The 18511-nt window shown below is 54.9% G+C and overlaps 1 protein-coding gene across 3 annotated transcripts in view; it reads left to right on the forward strand.

The window, feature by feature from the left end:
* Nucleotides 1-16118, forward strand: part of CABP1 (calcium binding protein 1) — a 71636-nt gene extending 55518 nt beyond the window's left edge. For 2 of the 3 annotated variants that reach the window (XM_062182121.1, XM_062182120.1), the window contains 6 exons: nucleotides 4839-5018; nucleotides 9121-9151; nucleotides 9422-9565; nucleotides 11942-12051; nucleotides 12293-12440; nucleotides 15710-16118. In XM_062182121.1, coding sequence (XP_062038105.1) covers nucleotides 4839-5018; nucleotides 9121-9151; nucleotides 9422-9565; nucleotides 11942-12051; nucleotides 12293-12440; nucleotides 15710-15735 — 639 coding nt within the window. In that variant the 3' untranslated portion in view covers nucleotides 15736-16118. The remainder of the gene's footprint in view (nucleotides 1-4838; nucleotides 5019-9120; nucleotides 9152-9421; nucleotides 9566-11941; nucleotides 12052-12292; nucleotides 12441-15709) is intronic. The other variant, XM_062182119.1, reaches the window with a different exon arrangement.
* Nucleotides 16119-18511: the final 2393 nt, after the last annotated feature.

Consider the following 18511-nt stretch of genomic DNA (forward strand, 5'->3'; position numbering starts at 1 on the left):
TGTCTGAGAATTTGCAAAAGATTTAGCAAAGAAACTAGGTAGCTTTGGGGCTTTGGGGCCATAAAATGAAAAATGTCGTTCCTTAGGATTTCAGGGGCAGAGACGCTCAGAAGTCCCTTTCCAGCGGCTGGACCGTTCACGTCCTTTGAGCATCTGTGACCCTCTCTGGCTGGCTCTGCGCCTTCAGAATTGTGGGTGTTGCCCCCATCACTACTGAAAGGAGTCAAGCAGGGTACCCCTTCTGCGCAGTGGTCTGGAATCAGGTCAGAGGCTCTCAGGTTGGACCAGACTGTTTCAGAGCCCCTTGAGAAACAAGATGCCCAGGAAGTAGCTGAGCAGAGGTGTGTGCAAGCTTTCTGAAGGGGCTTTGTTGCTTACACACAGGGATAATATTCTTCTACAAGAAGTCCTTTTCAAAAGCAAATGAGTACCTGTAAAGCGTCTTTTGTGCAGGTCTGGGCTCGCATCTCCAGGGTTTTGGGTTTTGCGTCTGGCAGGTTCAGCCTGCGTCTCTGGTCCTCTGTAGTCAGGCCCTGGTCGCTCATATCATTTGAAGGAAGGAGGTGTGCTAAGGATGTTCTCCAGTTCCTCCAGTTTCCAGACACGGAGCCTGAGTGCCACTCAGCCGGGTTGAGTGACTCACTTGCGGTCTCAGCTTAGCTAACAGCGCCTCTGCCCTCAGCCCCGTCCTACCTCCTCTGTCAGATCCACAGCCTCTTGATTTGGGATGCCTGGGGCTTTTCTGCTTGTCGTCTTCGTCTTCCGTCTTCCTCGTTTGGCTAAGCTGCTCACATCAAATCCCTGCTAATCTTCTCTGTTCCTTGGATCCCTCTAAGGGCTGATTGATTCCCCTGTGCACCTCCCGTCTCCATAATCACCATCTTCGTAGAGGTGTCTTCTCCACCAGAGGTGGCCTCTGCAGAGACTGAACTGAATGAGGAGAGAGGACCACGGGGCAGAAGAGACCTTCGCCTGGGCTCTGTCCAGAACCTAAAGAGCTGAACTTCGGAACAGGAACTGTCCTTTCATACCCTGCCTGTCTTCCCTCACCAGAGCGCAGCTCAGGTCTCTTCTTCCCAGCTGTGTGATCTCAGACAGATTACTTAACCTCTCTGTGCCCTGGTCCCCCTGTCCATCAAGTTGGAGGTACTGATGTCCTCGTCTGAAGGTGACGGGGAGAACTAAATAAAGTGCTGTGCACAGTGCCTGACATACCGTACGCCATAGACATTCGTGTCATGGTCATCATTCTAATTCATCCACTCTGGATTTTAGAGAAGAGGGAGGGAAGAGGAAAGGAAGTAGAGGTTTGAGTCCACGGAGTGAGGTAAAAACTCAAAAAAGGTATTGCAATTCAATGTCGTGTTTTTATTCTAGTAGTAAGAATTGCTTTTTACTGAATACGCCGCTCTCTCATTTGCTCTCTGAGAGAGAAAGGAACAGGACTCAGAGACAAGAGCCCCCTAAGGTAGCACAGCCACCAGGACTGAGACCCTATTCCCTGTGAAATCAGAGCTGGGCTTGTGTTTTTATTTTTTCCTCTCCAAGAGGCAGCCTCTCCCTTTCTCCTGCTGTCAGTAGCATTATTCATGGATCCCTGAACCTGACCTCAGAGGTCACTGAAACCACATTCCCACTCCAGGCTGCCATACCCCCACCCGGTTCATCTTCCCCTGGGATCTCTTCGGTGGGAGGGAGCTGGGCCCTGCGTGCTCTTGGCCAGGCTGGCGTTGTTAGAAAGCGGTTAGGTCACGAGGCTCGCTGGCCCTCCCTGCTGCCATGCCACACTCAGGAGGCGGCCCTCAGTGCCAGGAGACGTTGTCAGCCTGTGGGCTTCCCGAGTGATAGCTGGGGAACTGGAAACGGTGCAAGGCAGCTCCAGGTCCTAAGCAGGACAGAACCGGCTGTCAGGTGCCATCACTGGCCAGAAACGAACGGCAGCCTCCAGGGGTAACTGGTGCCAGGCCCTGTTATGATCAACAGAGGCAGTGGAAATTCCCCAGCCGCTGCTGCTTCTTTCCTCCATGCCAGCCAGGTTCCTCTCCTTCCTTCTCATCTCCTTTCTTATTGGCAGATGTTCCCCCTCTTCCCCTGGAGCCAGAAGTAAATGGCATCGAGCATCCCTTAAGTAACCTCGTCATCGTCGTCGTCGTCGTCATCATCATCATCATCGTTGTCAGCCCCGTGGCAACTCCATTTATTCAGCTCTTACCACGCACTATGCAAAGCACTTCGCGTGCAGTAGCTCACTGATTGCTCCCAAGGATCCCGAAAGGAGACACAATTTCCCCCTTTGCACACGGAAGGAATCTGGAACACAGGCAGGTGGTGTGACCGGGGTCACACAGCAAGCAAGTGGCAGAGCCAGAATCTGTCCTCGAGGCCCTTTGAACCCAAAACCAGCACCTGAAACCATCTCTCGGTAGTCTGTGCCGCCTGTTGCCTCCTCCTGCCTGGGCTGTGCTCAGTGGGAGCCAAGCCCATGCGATTTGACCAGAAACAAAAAGGCTGATTCTCTCCCAACATGTCCTGAGAGTCTTGCCTTCAGATAGGGCTCTGCCTACTCCAGGGCTTCCTCTGATCTACCCCTCCCAGGTAGGAAGATCTCTCCTGACCCTGGTGCTGGAAGTCTGAGTGGTGCAGGTGAGGCTTTGAAACTTACCTGTTTGGGGCATCGAGCCAGAAGAGGCCCTTGATCTGTCTGATGTCCCCCAAACTTTGAGATGACCTAGAACTGACCCTCAGCGCTCCCACCGGACTCGAGCCTCGGGCTGGCTTCCTTAGGCCTCAGCTCTGAATTGCTGCTTCCCTTCAGGGAGCCTCAAACCTTCTGCTTCCTGCTAGGCCTGGAAGGTGCTCAGGGGGCAGCAAAAGGGTCTCCCCTGTAGCTCCAGTGTGGGGCCTTGAGGACAAGAGGCACAAAGGGACAAGGGGGTGCGGATGGGGTTGTTGGGCTTCCAGCCTGGCAGGAGGCGCTGCTTCTCAATCTACCTAGGAGTAGACCACTCCTAGGTGTGGACTTCTTTTATCTCGGGGAACCTGGCAGGAAGTGGAGTGAGTGGGCTGGAGGATTGGGGTATGGAGCTCTGGGATTCTCAGGTGAACTTCTCCTTGGGAAGGTTGCGCTGCAGATCCCCACACGGGGGGAGGCTCCCAGCTCAGGCCCGAGAACTCATGGCCTGGCTCCAGGTCTGGAGAGGTACCGGGCACGCTGGGAGGCGGGGGTCAACTTGAGTGTTGTGTCTGGAGGCTGCTGTTGTCCTAAGGGGAAGGTCTGTGGGTAGGGCTGACTTTTTATAGCTGCGTGGGAACCTGCAGGGAGAAGGAGTGGTTGGCTTGGGCCAGGGAGCACAGCTATATTCGGTTAGCAGAGAAAGCCCCTGACTCAGCCTCTAGGGGGTCCAGCAGGCCAGGCCAGGCAGGGAGCCAGGGAAGGCGGGAGGGAAGAAAAGGAGAACTTCTCGAAGGCAGAGTGTGTCTAGTCTTGAGGTTGCAAACAGGGTAACAGGGTGGGCTCCAAACCACAAGATGAGTCTCGTTTGGCCCACCTGTGCTTCAGATCAGATCCTGAGACCCTGGGCTGGAGTTACATAGTGCAGCCCTTCAGGGGGGCACACAATCCCCATTTTACCCGCTTTGTGCACGTCAACCATGGCACCTGCCTGTGCAGCCTGCAGTGAGTGCCAGCTCTGATTGCACTCGTGGCCTTCCAGCCAGGATCCATGGGGGGCTGGGGGTCAGAGTCCCTTTGGGAGCTGAAAAGCCTGACAGCCCCAGGGATTGAGCAGGGATGTGGGGAGCATTTTGGAACAAGAGGCTGTGAGTGAGCACTTCCCATCAGTTTCTTTTTTTTTTTTTTTTTTTTTTTTTTTGACAGGCAGGGTGGATAGTGAGAGAGAGAAAGAGACAGAGAGAAAGGTCTTCCTTTGCCATTGGTTCACCCTCCAATGGCCACCGCGGCCGGCGCACTGTGCTGATCCGAAGCCAGGAGCCAGGTGCTTCTCCTGGTCTCCCATGGGGTGCAGGGCCCAAGCACTTGGGCCATCCTCCACTGCGCTCCCGGGCCACAGCAGGGAGCTGGCCTGGAAGAGGGGCAACCAGGACAGAATCTGGTGCCCCAACCGGGACTAGAACCCGGTGTGCCGGCACCACAAGGCGGAGGATTAGCCTGTTGAGCCACGGCACTGTTTCCCATCTTTTTTTTTTTTTTTTTTTTTTTTTTTTGACAGGCAGAGTGGATAGTGAGGGAGAGAGATAGAGAGAAAGGTCTTCCTTTTTGCCGTTGGTTCACCCTCCAATGGCCGCTGCGGCCAGCGCATCGTGCTGATCCGAAGCCAGGAGCCAGGTGCTTCTCCTGGTCTCCCATGCGGGTGCAGGGCCCAAGCACTTGGGCCATCCTCCACTGCCCTCCCAGGCCATAGCAGAGAGCTGGCCTGGAAGAGGGGCAACTGGGACAGAATCCAGCGCCCCAACCAGGACTAGAACCCGGAGTGCCAGTGCTGCAAGGCGGAGGATTAACCTGTTAAGCCACGGCGTCGGCCTCCCATCGGTTTTTAGAGTAGAAGCCTCCCTCCCCTGTCTGCTTCTGTTCCTGTGTCAGTGTGTGTGGTGTGTGTGTGCTCCCAGTCAAGGATTGCACACTCCGTCTGCTGGACCAATTGGATACCTGGCCCTGTGCATCCTGAGGCCTCTCTGAACCTCACTGGTTGATGCCCGAGGAACTTCTCTTGAAAAGAGCCCCTTCTCGACCCAGGATCCAGGCCAGGGCAAGGAGGGGCCTGTCAGCCAGGGAGGTGACGCCCTACCTCTCTTTTGTATTTGCTCGGTGCTGGCTGAAGATGCGCCAGGAAGAGAAGAGCAGCTACATGGTGGTGCAGACGAGCGAGGAGGGGCTGGCAGCCAGTGGCGAGCTCCCAGGACCACTCTTGATGCTGGCCCAGAACTGCGCAGTCATGCACAACCTGCTGGGCCCTGCCTGCATTTTCCTGCGCAAGGGCTTCGCTGAGAACAGGCAGCCTGTACGTAAGTTGGCCCAGTGGAGCCTGCTGAACTTGGCTTCACTGGGCAGGAGAAGGTGCTGGGAAGAAAAAGGGGTTCTATAGATAGCAGCCCCCAATGGACATGCCTCAAACCCCCAACTTGTGGGTCTGGTCTCTCCCACATTTCCCATTCACGGCTGCAAAGCGTGGTGAGTCCACATCCACCAGCAAGAAATAATAATAAGTACATTTTTGTTGAGCACTTACTGTGTCCCAGGCACTGGGCGAAGCATGCTGATGGATTGCCTCACTTAAGCCCCAGAGCAAGCCGAAGAGGTAGGTACTTATCCCCATTTTACAGAGCAGGGGTGGAGTTGGAGGAGGGCTCACAGGCCCAGGTAACACCCAGCACAGGGCAGGGGTAGGGTGTAGTCTGATTCAGGAGCCTCCTGTGCTCTGTAACAACTGTAGGTGCACAGCACTGTCTGGTAGAACTTTCTGCACTGATGGAAATATTCTAGAATCTGTGCTGCCTCTACAGTGGCCATGAGCCACATGTAAGTGTTGACTACTTGAAAGGTGGCTGGTGCAACTAGGGAAGCGGATAGCAGTTTTATTTCATTCTGTTTCAAATTTAAATTGCCACAGGGAGGTGGGTAATAATGATGACATCATGGACACGAACACTTGTAGGTTCAATTTATTGAATGCCACGTGTTAACAATACATGCCTTGTTTCATGAGACGCACAGAGGCCCTGTGAGGTGGGTACTGGTGTTAACCCATTTTATTTTTTATTTATTTTTTTAAAGATTTCTTTGGACAGGCAGAGTTAATGAGAGAGAGAAACAGAGAGAAAGGTCTTCCTTTTTCCGTTGGTTCACCCCCCAAGTGGCCGCTACAGCTGGCGCATTGCAGCCGGCGCGCTGCATCGATCTGAAGCCAGGAGCCAGGTGCTCCTCCTGGTCTCCCATGCAGGTGCAGGGCCCAAGGACTTGGGCCATCCTCCACTGCACTCCCGGGCTACAGCAGAGAGCTGGACTGGAAGAGGAACAACCGGGACAGAATCTGATGCCCCAACTGGGACTAAAACCCGGGGTGCTGGCGCCGCAGGCGGAGTATTAGCCTAGTGAGCCATGGCGCTGGCCCAAAAAGATTTATTTATTTATTTGAAAGTCAGAGTTACACAGAAAGAGAGAAGGAGAGGCAGAGAGAGAGAGAGAGAGAGAGAGAGAGAGAGAGGTGTCTTCCATCCGCTGGTTCACTCTCCAACTGGCCACAATGAACAGAGCTGCGCCGATCCAAAGCCAGGCACTAGGAGCTTCCTCCGGGTCTTCCCATGCGGGTGCAGGGGCTCAAGGACTTGGGCCATCTTCTACTGCTTTCCCAGGCCATAGCAGAGAGCTGGATGGGAAGTAGAGCAGCTGGGACTCAAACCGGTGCCCTTATGGGATGCCAGCACTGCAAGCAGTGGCCTTACCCGCTACTCCACAACACTGACCCCAACCCATTTTATGAATCAGAAAACAGAAATGACTTGCCCAATGTCCCACATCTAGGAAGTGGCAGATCTGGTCTCTCTCTGGCTGTAGGGCCCAAGCTGTTTTCCCCAACCACCTGATTTGAGGAGAAAGGAATAGGTTCCATTGCCACCAGACTTCCTGAGTCGGTACACACGGCTGCCCTGTCCCTTTAATGACCACCCTGATTGTCCTCCAGTGCCTGGCACACATAGCCTACTGCTCTGTGGAAGGAAAGGTGTGACCCAGGGACCAGCAAGTGCTCAGCAGCCGGCTCTTCCACAGGTGCACTGTGAAGGGTTCTGGCTTTGCTGCTCCTTGGACTCTTGAGTATCCAAGCAAGAGCAGGGGGGTGGGTAGAGGCACGGCGGGCGTGAGTAGTGCTCATCCCTTCTCAGTCCTGCAGGACTGGGTGCTGGAGAAGGGGCAGGCACTTGAAGCCTGATGGGTGGGGGAGGGCTTGTTATGGCTAAGTAGTAGCTGGGCCTAGTGAGTGTACCTGGTGCAGCGGTGCACTCTCGTATGCACTGAGCCCTCCCCAGCCACAGCTGCCCCATCTGCAGATACAGCCAACTGCAGACCCAAAATATCTGAAACAGCATCGCATCTGTACTGAACACACACAGACTTTTTTCCTTGCTGTTAGGCTATGCAAATCATTGCACAGCATTTACATTGTATTAGGGATTACAAATACTCTAGAGGTGATTTAAGGTATGTGGGAGGATGAGCATTGGTTCTCTGCAAAGATTACACCTTTGTCTGTAAGGGGCTTGAGCATCCGTGGATGTTGGTAATCATGGGGGTCCTGGAACTGATCCCCCATGGATACCAAGGGACCGATGTGTTCACTTACTTGCTTTCCCTTACTGGAGGTAAGATGTTGCAAACAAAGTCCTTTTCGGTCCCCCAAGAACATCTAGGATCACAGCGTTCTGCCTTGGAAAGGTAGAGACAGGTCCTGGCACCCATGCGCTGATGAGCTTCCTTTTTTCTTCTATTGATTAACTTCATTGCATTGAGAGGTCGACACTCACACACACAACACAGAAAAGAAGACATCTGGAATGCCCTGGCACTCCCCCAAATGCCCGCAGCAGCCAGGACCAGGCCAGGCTGAAGCCATGAGCCAGGAATTCCCTGAGGGTCTCTCATGTGGGTGACAGGAATCCAACCACCTGAACCATTGCCAGCTGCCTCTTAGCATGTGCATTAGCAGGAAGCCAGAAAGGACTTGAACCTGTGCGCCCCAATACGGGGTGTGATGGCGTCTTCATTGCTGCACCCAATGAGCCCAATGAGCTCTCTGAGTGGAAGTCCACACACTCCTCTCGGAGAGACGTGTATGCTGCTGAAAGACCAGCTGGAGGACCTGGGAGCTCGTGGCCTACGTGTTCCAAGGTCACACACACTCGGCACTGTCTGACCAAGTGTAGCCGCCTCTGAGTTCCGGGTCCTGTGCTCCTGGTTGTCCCATAAGATGTTGCTGTGTAGTTCTTTACCTTTCTGGACAACCTGCAGCTTTGTTGGCGCTGGTGTCCCGTGCCCAGGGGTGGTGTGTGTGGAGTGGATGGGCAGCTGCACCTGCCCCACTCTGGCCCTGTTGTCTGGGACAGCCGGTGTGCAGCGTGCACAGCCGAGATGCCTCACACTCACTGGGGCATGCCTGCTGTCTGTGGTCATGATGGTGTGCCTGCACCTGCATGAGCCTCCTCAGGGCAGGCGCACCCTGCCTCCTGGGCTCCCTGCCCAAAGGCCGAGAACTGGAACACTGTGTCCAGCTTGGGAGTCTGTGAACCAGGCTCAGGTGGGCACTGGACCTGTTCTGTGCCAGTCCGTCTCCTCCTGGGCAGGTCTGAGGTCATAGCACCTCACCAACTCTGGCCTGCTCCCTGGAGACTCCACTGCCATCTGTTCTGACACCTGGACCCAGGCTTTCTCCACTCCCCAAGGAGACCTGGGCCCTGCTGGAGGCTGGAGATGTGTGCTTTGGACCTTGACAGCAACCAGAGGCACGGTGGCCCCCAGGGTCCTATGCCAACTGGGCAATGTGTAGGAATGGGGGTCAAACTGGAGAAGATGGGATGGTGCCCAGGAAGCGGGCTGGAGCCCCAGTTCTGCCTCAGAATCCCCAGGCTCCTCGCTCTACCGCTGCCTGTTCAGTCCCTGCATTCTTGTCCCCTCCAGCTCCTCCTCTCCATTGCCTTGCAGGCCTCTGCTTCCCGCTCCGCCTGGCCTCAGCGGGCAACGCCCTCTTCCCTCTGTCGTGACCTCCCCAGCCCCATTTTATTCACAGGTTTTCGTGTCCAGATCAGCTCTGTTTTCCAGCCCATTCCAGTGTCTGGAATAAGGAGCTGGAAGGCCACAGTTTCCGTGTCCAGGCTGGGTGTGGCTGTTGGTTCCTTGGGCATCTCCTGTCAAGGGCCCCGGGGCTTCCATGTCTATGGGAGATGTGGGACTGTGCCTTTCCCCCCTGGTGAATTCAATCCAGGCCACCTCTGCTGCGTCCCGGCCCCCTCCCACCCAGAGCCTGCTGTCACTGGATGGCCCTCACAGGATGGGCATTTTGTGACTTGCAGGTCCTCCACGGCTGCTAACAGGACATGTTCTCTTGTTTCCAGGACAGATCGCTGCGACCAGAGGAGATTGAAGGTAAAACCTGGCCCCTGGGAGAAAAGGGCTGCCCAGCCCTCCAGGACGGCGTGGGAGGGAGGTTGGTGGAAGTGCAGCAGAGGTCCCCGTGGCCTCTGGGAGCAGGGCCTGGTTCAGAGCAGGGCAGCTCCGGTGATGCAGCCCTGGAGCAGAGAGCAGGAGGCAGCTCAGTGTCCAGCTCTGCAAGCTGCTGGGCCCCGGGGTGGCCTTTGCCTCAAGAGGCTGTACGGTTCCCTGCCCCAACCACATTGCCCTTGTCCGCTGCCCCAGAGCTCCGAGAGGCCTTCAGGGAATTCGACAAGGACAAGGACGGCTACATCAACTGCCGGGACCTGGGCAACTGCATGCGCACCATGGGCTATATGCCCACCGAGATGGAGCTCATCGAGCTGTCGCAGCAGATCAACATGAACCGTGAGTCCCTCTGCTGGGCTCGTCCCTCCCTTCGGGCCCTTGCAGTCCTGGGCACTCAGACAGGCCTACGGTCCAATTCTACACCCACCTCTTTCCAGCTCTGTGGCATGGTGCAAACCACTTACCTTCTCTGAGCCCAAGTTTCTTCATCTGTACAGTGAGGGTTGCAGTGGAAGTGGAGCACAGGAAGTCAGTGAGAGCATATGTGTGAAACAGCCCGATGCTGGGCTCACCGTGAGCACTGAACAGAGGGATGGTATTGGTCTGGGTTCCCACCAAGCAAGCTGAGATAAAGCATTGGGAGGGGCTGGCGCCGCGGCTCAATAGGCTAATCCTCCACCTGTGGTGCTGGCACCCCGGTTTCTAGTCCCGGTTGGGGCACCGGATTCTGTCCCTGTTGCTCCTCTTCCAGTCCAGCTCTCTGCTATGGCCTGGGAGGGCAGTGGAGGATGGCCCAAGTGTTTGGGCCCTGCACCGGCAAGGGAGACCAGGAGAAGCACCTGGCTCCTGGCTACGGATCAGCGCAGTGCACCAGTTGCAGCGCACCGGCTGCAGCGGCCATTTTGCGGGGTGAACCAATGGAAAAAGGAAGACCTTTCTCTCTGTCTCTCTCTCTCACTATCCACTCTGCCTGTCAAAAAATTAAAATAAAAAATAAATAAATAAATAAAAAGTATTGGGAGGGAGTAGGGACCTGAAGCTGAGGAGAGAAGGAGCCCAAGCAGGGTGGACTGCAAGCCATTGTGGGTGCCAGAGTCCAGTGCTGCCAGGGATCTCAGGAAGCTGGTATAGAGATGCCCACCTCCAAATTATGTCCCCAGGCCTCACCTCTTTGGCTGGTGTTTATCTAGTTTTTAGTTTTTAGCTATGACAAAGTACCCAAGGCTACTTGTGAAGAAAAGAGGTTTCTTGTGGTTCACAGTTCTAGAGGTGCCAAGGCTCACATGTAGTGATGGCCTTCTCCAGGAGTTCTTTTTTTATTATTATTATTATTTTTTTTTTGATAGGCAGAATTAGACAGTGAGAGAGAGAGACAGAGAGAAAGGTCTTCCTTCCGTTGGTTCACCCCATAATGGCCACTGCAGCCGGCGCACCACGCTGATCCGAAGCCGGGAGCCAGGTGCTTCTCCTGGTCTCCCATGCGGGTGCAGGGCCCAAGCACTTGGGCCATCCTCCACTGCACTCCTATGCCACAGCAGAGAGCTGGACTGGAAGAGGAGTAACCGGGACAGAATCCAGCGCCCCAACTGGGACTAGAACCCGGGATGCCAGCACTGCAGGCGGAGGATTGGCCTAGTGAGCAGTAGCACCAGCCCTTTTTAAAAAAAAAAAATTATTTATTTGAAAGTCAGAGTTATGCAGAAAGAGAGAGAGAGAGAGAGAGGTCTTCCATCTGATGGTTCACTTCCCAGTTGGCTGCAGTGGCTGGAGCTGTGCCGATCCAAAGCCAAGAGCTTTTTTCAGGTCTCCCATGTGGGTGCAGGGGCCCAAGGACTTGGGCCACCTTGTACTGCTTTCCCAGGCTTAGCAGAGAGCTGGATTGGAAGTGGCACAGCTGGGACTAGAACCGGTGCCCATATGGGATACCAGCACTTCAGGCCAAGGTGTTAAACCCACTGTGCCATAGCGCCGGCCCCTCTCCAGGAGTTCTATGGTGGCAGAGGGTCACATGGCAAGAGACAGGGTGTGCATGTGCGACTGTGTCTGGTCTGTCTCCAGACTCTGCTTAGAAAGCCGCCAGGATTCAATCCTAGGCCTATTCTAATGACCTTATTAATCCTGATCGCTCCCCAGAGGCTCTACCTCTAAACCCTAGGGTCAGATTAAGTTTCCACCCTCTTAATACCTCACTGTGGGGATTGAATCCAAACACACGAAGCCTTGGGAAACCCTCAAACTCTGTCCAAATGTAACACACACACACCCCCACCTCCTGGCACTTGCCGCTTGAAAGCCTTATGAGCAGGCAGGGGGTACCAGTTCTCCAGCCCTCCCACCTCCTGAGAAAGCCACTTGGAAATTGAGCTTCCATTGGCAAAAGACAGATAAGGATTGGGGCATATGAGCCGAGCACCCATGACTCCTGCTTCTTTGCCTTTCTGTGAGGGTGTCTCTGTCTTCCTATCCTAGTGATTCTTTGTCCCTGGGACCCACCTGTGTCTACCCCTACTACCCCCCCAGTCTATTTCCTTATTCAAGTCATGACTACTCTTCAACCAGCCACCTGCCCTTGGCCACCTCACCTGTCTGTCCTCATGTGGCCCTTGGCTGTATCCTGGACCTGGTGCTGAGCAGGTCACGGAGGGGCTGGCACTCCCCTCAGTTGCCTAGTTGGAGATGGGGAGTGGGTGACCTAACCCTTTTCTCTTCCTCCAGTTGGTGGCCATGTAGATTTTGACGACTTTGTGGAACTAATGGGGCCTAAACTCCTGGCGGAGACAGCAGATATGATTGGAGTAAAGGAACTACGAGACGCTTTCCGAGAGGTAAGGGAAGGGCAGTGACAGGCAGGGAGCAGGTGAATTATCAGACTCCCTTCTCCAGGACGGCCTCTTGAAAAGAAGCCTAGGCCCTAAGTCCCAGAGCAGGGAGGCAGCTTGGACAGAGGAGGGTCTCTGGGGGTAGGGGCACAGCGACTCTGGAGAAGGAGCCCAGCCTGGATTTGCGGTTGCCATGGGACCAATCTCCACATTGTACCACCCTCTCCCTCCTTCCTGCCCTCTCTAGTTTGACACCAATGGTGATGGGGAGATAAGCACCAGTGAGTTGCGAGAGGCCATGAGGAAGCTCCTGGGTCATCAAGTGGGACACCGAGACATAGAAGAAATTATCCGAGATGTGGATCTCAATGGGGATGGACGAGTAGACTTTGAAGGTAGGAGGGGCTTGAGAGTGGGAGAGAAGCAATCCTAGTGACCATCACAGGGTCCTCCAACTATGAGCCCTTCATGCAATCATTAGCCCAACCCAAATTTCCATTCTTCTATCCTTCCAATCCTCTGATCATCTAATTCCATCTGATCACACCCATCTATGCATGCATCCAGCCATCCCCATGTCCACCCACTCACGCGTCCATTCATGGTAGCTATTTTATGAAACCACATTCCTCAGCCTGACACATAGGTCCTGAACGTGTGACCCCAGCTTGCATCCCCAGTCACAGCATCTACCGTTCCACCACTCAGTCTCCACCAAGATAATTGCAGTCCATGAACCTGCTAGATGTTATTAAACATTTATTTTATTTACTTGAGGAGCAGACAGAGTGCGGAATGGAGTAGTGGAGGGAGAGAGATAAAGAAAGGCAAACAGAGAGAATTCTCATCTACCTTTCTTCTCCCTCTCCAAATGCCTACAACTGCTGGGGATGGATCAAGCCAAAGCTGGACCTGGGAACTCGGTCTAGGTCTCCCACATGGGCAGCAGGAGCCCAAGTACTTGGGCCATCACTCGCTACCTCCCAGGGTGTACATTAGCAGGAAGCTCAAATCTGGGATGGAACCAGGACTTGAACCCAGGCGCTCCAATAGGGGGTAGGATGCAAGTGCCTTAGCCACTGGGCCAGATGCCCATAGCTGCAAGGGTGCTTTTTTATTGTATTCTTCACTTGGGCTCAAGTCTTTTTCTTTTTTAAGGAAAAATTTGTTTTTAAAAAAAGTTTATTAGAAAGAGAACTCCCATCTACTAGCTCACTCCCCAGATGCCCACAGTGTCTGCCAGCTTAGACCAAAGCCAGGAGCTGGGAAATCAGTTCAGGTCTTCCACAGGGACCCAACTACTTGACCCCTCACAGCTGCCTCTCAGGGTCAACATTAACAGGAAGCTGGAGTCAGGAGCCTGAGCAGGGTGTTGAACCCAGGCATGTCAGTGTGGGACCTGGACGCCTTAGCACCAGGCTAAGTGCCTGCCCCAGGCTAAATTGTGTTCATCCTTCAAGACCCAGCACTGGGACCTCTTCCTCAAGCTTTGCTTTTCTGGTTCCTCAAACTGAACCTCCTTCTGGGGGTGGGGAGTGCTTTCACGGCAGCTCAGGTTCACCCCCACTCCTCACACTGGCCCCCAAGTGCTGGTTATCGTTGTCTCCCTGAAGGGAACCCAATTTTCCTTGTCTCTGCCTTTCCTAATACTAACTACCCGACACATAGCTAATGCCTAGTGAAAGCTTTATGGTGGAACCAGTAATAATCACAATTGTTGCTGTTGCTTGTCTGCTTATGTACCAGTCAGTGTGCACCTCACCTGTGTTATCTCATTCACTTCTCTCAGCCTCATGGATGGCACTATTAGTTCATACAGATGAGGCAGAGCTGGGGCCCAAACCGTAACCCTGTGCATGACACCTTTTAAGGCAGAATGGAGAACAGGCAAAAGTAAAATGTTGACCCCACACACCAGGAACTCACACTCTGAGCTGAAAGACAAGAAAATGCGTGCCCGCCTATGAGTGGGTCTGGAACCCAAAGGTTGGGCGTTGGCTTCCACAGGATGGAGACTGGGTAGATGGAGAGAATATCTGGATGTCTCAGGCGCCCTGTGTCCAGGTAGCGCCACCATTTGGTGGCCCTTCCCTGAGAGCCCAGAATCCCCTGTGTACTCTACCAAGAAGTGTCCTACGCCTGCAGTGTGTTGACACCTGACCTCTGCCTTGAGGTGCCCAGAAGACAACACTGCAGGCCGTGCTATGCTGTGAGGTGCAGGAGGGGGCACCTTTGCCAAGCTGAGGGGAGTGGTTCAGGCAGACTTCTGGAGCAGGCTGGAAGGGGAGGCCTGAGCGGTAAATAGGAGTCGGCAGGTGAAACAGAAGGGAGCAGTGTTGACCTGGATGAGTTGAAAAAAACCTGGACACAGATTTTTTTTTACAATGTATTTATTTATTTCAAAGACAGAGTTACACAGATAGAAGGAGAGACAAAGAGAGATCTTCCATTTGCTCACTTACTCCCCAAATGGCCGCAACAGCTGGGGCTGGGCCAGGCCATAGCCAGGAGCCAGGAGTTTCTTCCAAGTCTTCCACATGGGTACAGGAGCCCAGGGAGTTAGGCCATCTTCTGCTGCTTTCCTAGGTGTATTAGCAGGGAGCTAGATCAGAAGTGGAGCAGCCAGGCCTCAACCGGCCCCCATAAGGGATGCCAGCACTGCAGGACATGGTTTAACCCATTGTGCCACAGCACCAGCCCCTGGCCACAGATGTTTATAGCAGCTTTATTCTTACATCATTACCCAAACTTGGCTCTACCACGGGGCCCTTCAATAGGTGAATGGATGAGTCCTCTGTAGTCTACTAGGGCCTAGGGTATTACTCAGCCCTAAACAGAGAGGAGCTTTGAAGCCGTGAAGAGGCAGGGAGGAACCTTGAATACACACTGCTAAGTGATTGTATTCCAAAAAGGCTCCATACTGTAGGGCTCCAGAGCTCTGACCTTCTGGGAAAGCAGAAGTGTGGAGACCCTGAGACTGTCACTGGTTTCCAGGGCCCAGGGCAGGTAAGGATGACGGGGTGGGGGGGAGCACAGGATTTTTAGGGCAGTGAAACCGTCCCCAAGGACTCTCTCATGGTGGATAGATGTCAGGATGCACCTGTCCTGTGCCATAGTCTACGCACCAAGAGTGAACACAACGTGAACTGGGGGCTGGGTGACAATGCTGTGTGTCCTGTAGCTTCGTCAGTTGTAGCAGAGGCACCGCTCTGGCAGAGGATGTTGGTGGGGGAGGCCGTGCACATGTTGAGAAAGCGTATATGGGAAGAGTCTGCACCTTCTGCTCAGTTTTGCTGTGAACCTGGAACTGCTCTAAAAACGTGAAGTGTAGGAAAGAAAAGGGAGGGGATTATGTTGCAGGAGTGCTCAGGTTGGGGGAGGAGAGAGAAATAGAGCGAGCTGCACTTGAGGTGCTGAGAAGGAGGTCCACGTGGTTGGAGCACAGAGATGGGGTGAGCTTGAAAGGTGTGGCTGATTTGTCAGTGGGTCCAGATCAGGGAGGGTCCTGGGGTCACATCAGGACTTGGGGTCACAACAGGGGGGTTAAGCAAGAGTCTGATTGGCTGGCTCCTGCGAGGATGGGTTGGGAGAGGGGCTTGGAGGCAGCATCCTGGGCTGGCCCCTGACTGCTGCTTTCTCCCCGCCCACTCCTGTCTCCTCCCAGAGTTTGTCCGGATGATGTCTCGCTGAGGCTGCAAGGGCTCTTCCAGGATTGCCAAGCTCCCACGGGTGGGGAGGAGAGGATCCGGAGCACGCCTCACCCCACCGTAGCTGCCGAGAGCCCGGGATGAACTCGCGGACGGGGCCTGCCTGCACCCCGGGGAGGTGCCCACCCCAGACCCCCACCCCTCCGCACTGTGAAAGACTCACAACTCCTGCAACTGGAAAGGGGGGGCGCCCGCCGAGGAGGAGGCCACAGTGCCAAGCCAGCAGAGTCGTGCCAGGCGCCAAGTGCCATGTGCCCAGCCGCGGCCGGCTGGGTGGGCCAGGGAGCCCACCAGCAGGCCCCACACAGCATGTCCGCCCTGGGGCAGAGCCTCTCGCTGCCCTCCTCAGCTCTGTGCCCGTCCCAGCTCGCCTCAGAACTAATAAAATATTTCCAAGAGAAAGACAGCTGGGGTGGTCTGTTTCTTGGGCCTGGTTAGGCTAGGCACACATGCCCTGAGCACCAGCTCCGTGCCCCAAAGCACCTGAACACGCCTGCATTCAGCTTGCATTCACGGACTACTTGTTCGATACCCAGCAGCTTCCGGTCTCACAGCATCGGCTGGTACCTCCAACTGAAAGGGAGACGAAGAAAGTAGTTGTCTAGCCAAGGATGCGGCTGCCCCCCACGCAGTCGGGGTCTCTAAGAAGCGGACAGTGGCTGTGGGGTAAGTGTCCAGAGAGGTCTGCGCCACTTCCTGCCCCCGGGAGCTTTTGTGCTGTCAGGGAGACAGACACATCCGTGTGTGTGACGACAAACTGTGACCCTGCTGTTAAAGAAACACAGGAACCTGTGGCAGGCATGACAGGGAGGCCTGGTCTATTCTGGGAGGCAGGGGGCAAGGAGGGCTCTCTTGAGGAAATGAGGAGGGTTTGGCCCTGGAGGAAATCCCAGAGTGTGAGAGGAGACAGGTGTAGAAACAGCTGCCATCCTCCGTCCCGTGTGGGAAGCAGGATGGAGGGGTTTAGTTAGGCCCCAGGCCCTGGTGTGTGACCTTGGGCCAGTCATGTTCTGTCTCTGAACCTCAGCTTTCTAGTAGGTAGTATTGGGAGAGAAGGAATGATGGGATCAGTGTTCTCCGTGTTGATAACGGAGCTGTCAATCCCAGACTCCAGTGGAATCGTGCAGTGGAGCGACATGGAGCAGTTTCATTATTGCTGCAATTGATTCCTGTTAGAGAAGGGTTGCGGGAGCACAGAGGAGAGGTTGTGGAGCATAGCTGAGCAGGCGCGCAGGGTGGCCCACGTACTCCAAGCCACCAGCGCTCTCCTTTAGAGCGTGTAAGAATCCCCCGGGTGATCTGTGAAGCCACACACCCCAGCGGTTCTGATTCTGCATTCAGGATGGGGTCTGCGCATTTGCATCTTTCTCAGCCCGGAGGATGCTGTTCTGCCGGGCGGGCGTGGGCGGCTGTCTGAATCACCCCAGGCTCCTGGGAGGCAGGTGTGCTTCAGGCATGGGGCGGGGAGGCTGTGGCACTAAAGGCTGGATGGAGCTGGGAGGGGAGGTGGAGCATGCCCTACCCCCTCTGCTGTGATGGGGGAGGATCCTTATTCTCAGGCCAGGCAGAGAGTGTGGGCCGCAGCCAGAAGCCAGGGTAATCCCCATGTCTCTGAGGCCAGCGAGGCTGGGGGCTCCAGATTCACTCTAATAATCCAATTCTGAGACTAAGCCCTTGGCTCTGTGCCCTGCCGGGCAGGCCTGCAGCCCTGTCTGCCCCCATGCCAGCTTAGCTCTGCCCGGAGAGCCCACATCCACGCCGCTTCAGGGATGTGATGGCCTAGGAGGACAGATTGCAGAGAGAGGGCCCCGTGGACATCCCCGTCAGCTAGCAGGGGAGGCCTGGGGGCCCCACAGGGAGAGGGGAGAGGACGAGGAGACAAGGACACCTCTGTCCCTGGTGTGTGGCCTCCTAAGGTCCCAGACACAGCGGAACCTTAATGCTCAGGGCACAGGGCAGCCCAAAGCCTGGGCCTCTGCCTCCTTGGACACCAAAACGGGAATGTCTCCCCTTGAACTTGTGTTCCGAGGGTTCCTAGTACTTACTTGAAGGAAGAGCTCTGCGACTTTTCAAGAACTGCGGTGCTCTTTCCTAAGAGGGAATTCTTTCTGCCGCCCGCACTGCCCTAGGACAGGTGTCTGGCCTCCCGGTGACAACACCTGTTGCCAAGATGCCTGCATCCTGCATTGCAGTATCCGGGTTTGGTGCCTGCCTGTGGCTTCTGATTCCAGCTTCCTGCCCGTGTGCATCCTGGGAGGCAGTAATGGCTCAAGCACTTGGGTTCCTGCCACCCACGTAGGAAACCTGGATTGAGTTCTGAGCTCCCAGCCTTGGCCCCAGCCAGGGGCCACTGTGGGCACATGAGGAGTGAACAAATGGATGGGAGCTTGCTCGCTCTCTTTCTCTCCCCGGATCATCAATTAATTAATTAAAAATATTAATACTGGTGGAGCTCCACGTGTGTTATCTTCGGAGAGCTCTCATTGCCTGTAAGGCCTTAAACGGAGCCCGGGGTTGCCTCTCCGGGACTGACTGAGTCTGATTTGTGCATTCACTCATGTACACACTCAGATGTTATTTACTGAGCTCCTCCTGTGTGCCAGGCCCTGTGCCAGCGTCCCTGTCCTCACTGAGCTCGGATTCTAGGAGGGGAACTGGGTCAGAGAACAGACACTATAAGGGAGGGGCTGACCAGGTGAGCCTGGGCACGGTTAGGGTACCTGAGGAAGGGACAGATGTGCTAGTTCCTGAAGGATGAG

Source organism: Lepus europaeus, chromosome 23, assembly GCF_033115175.1.
Source record: "Lepus europaeus isolate LE1 chromosome 23, mLepTim1.pri, whole genome shotgun sequence".
Classification (NCBI taxonomy): Eukaryota; Metazoa; Chordata; class Mammalia; order Lagomorpha; family Leporidae; genus Lepus; species Lepus europaeus.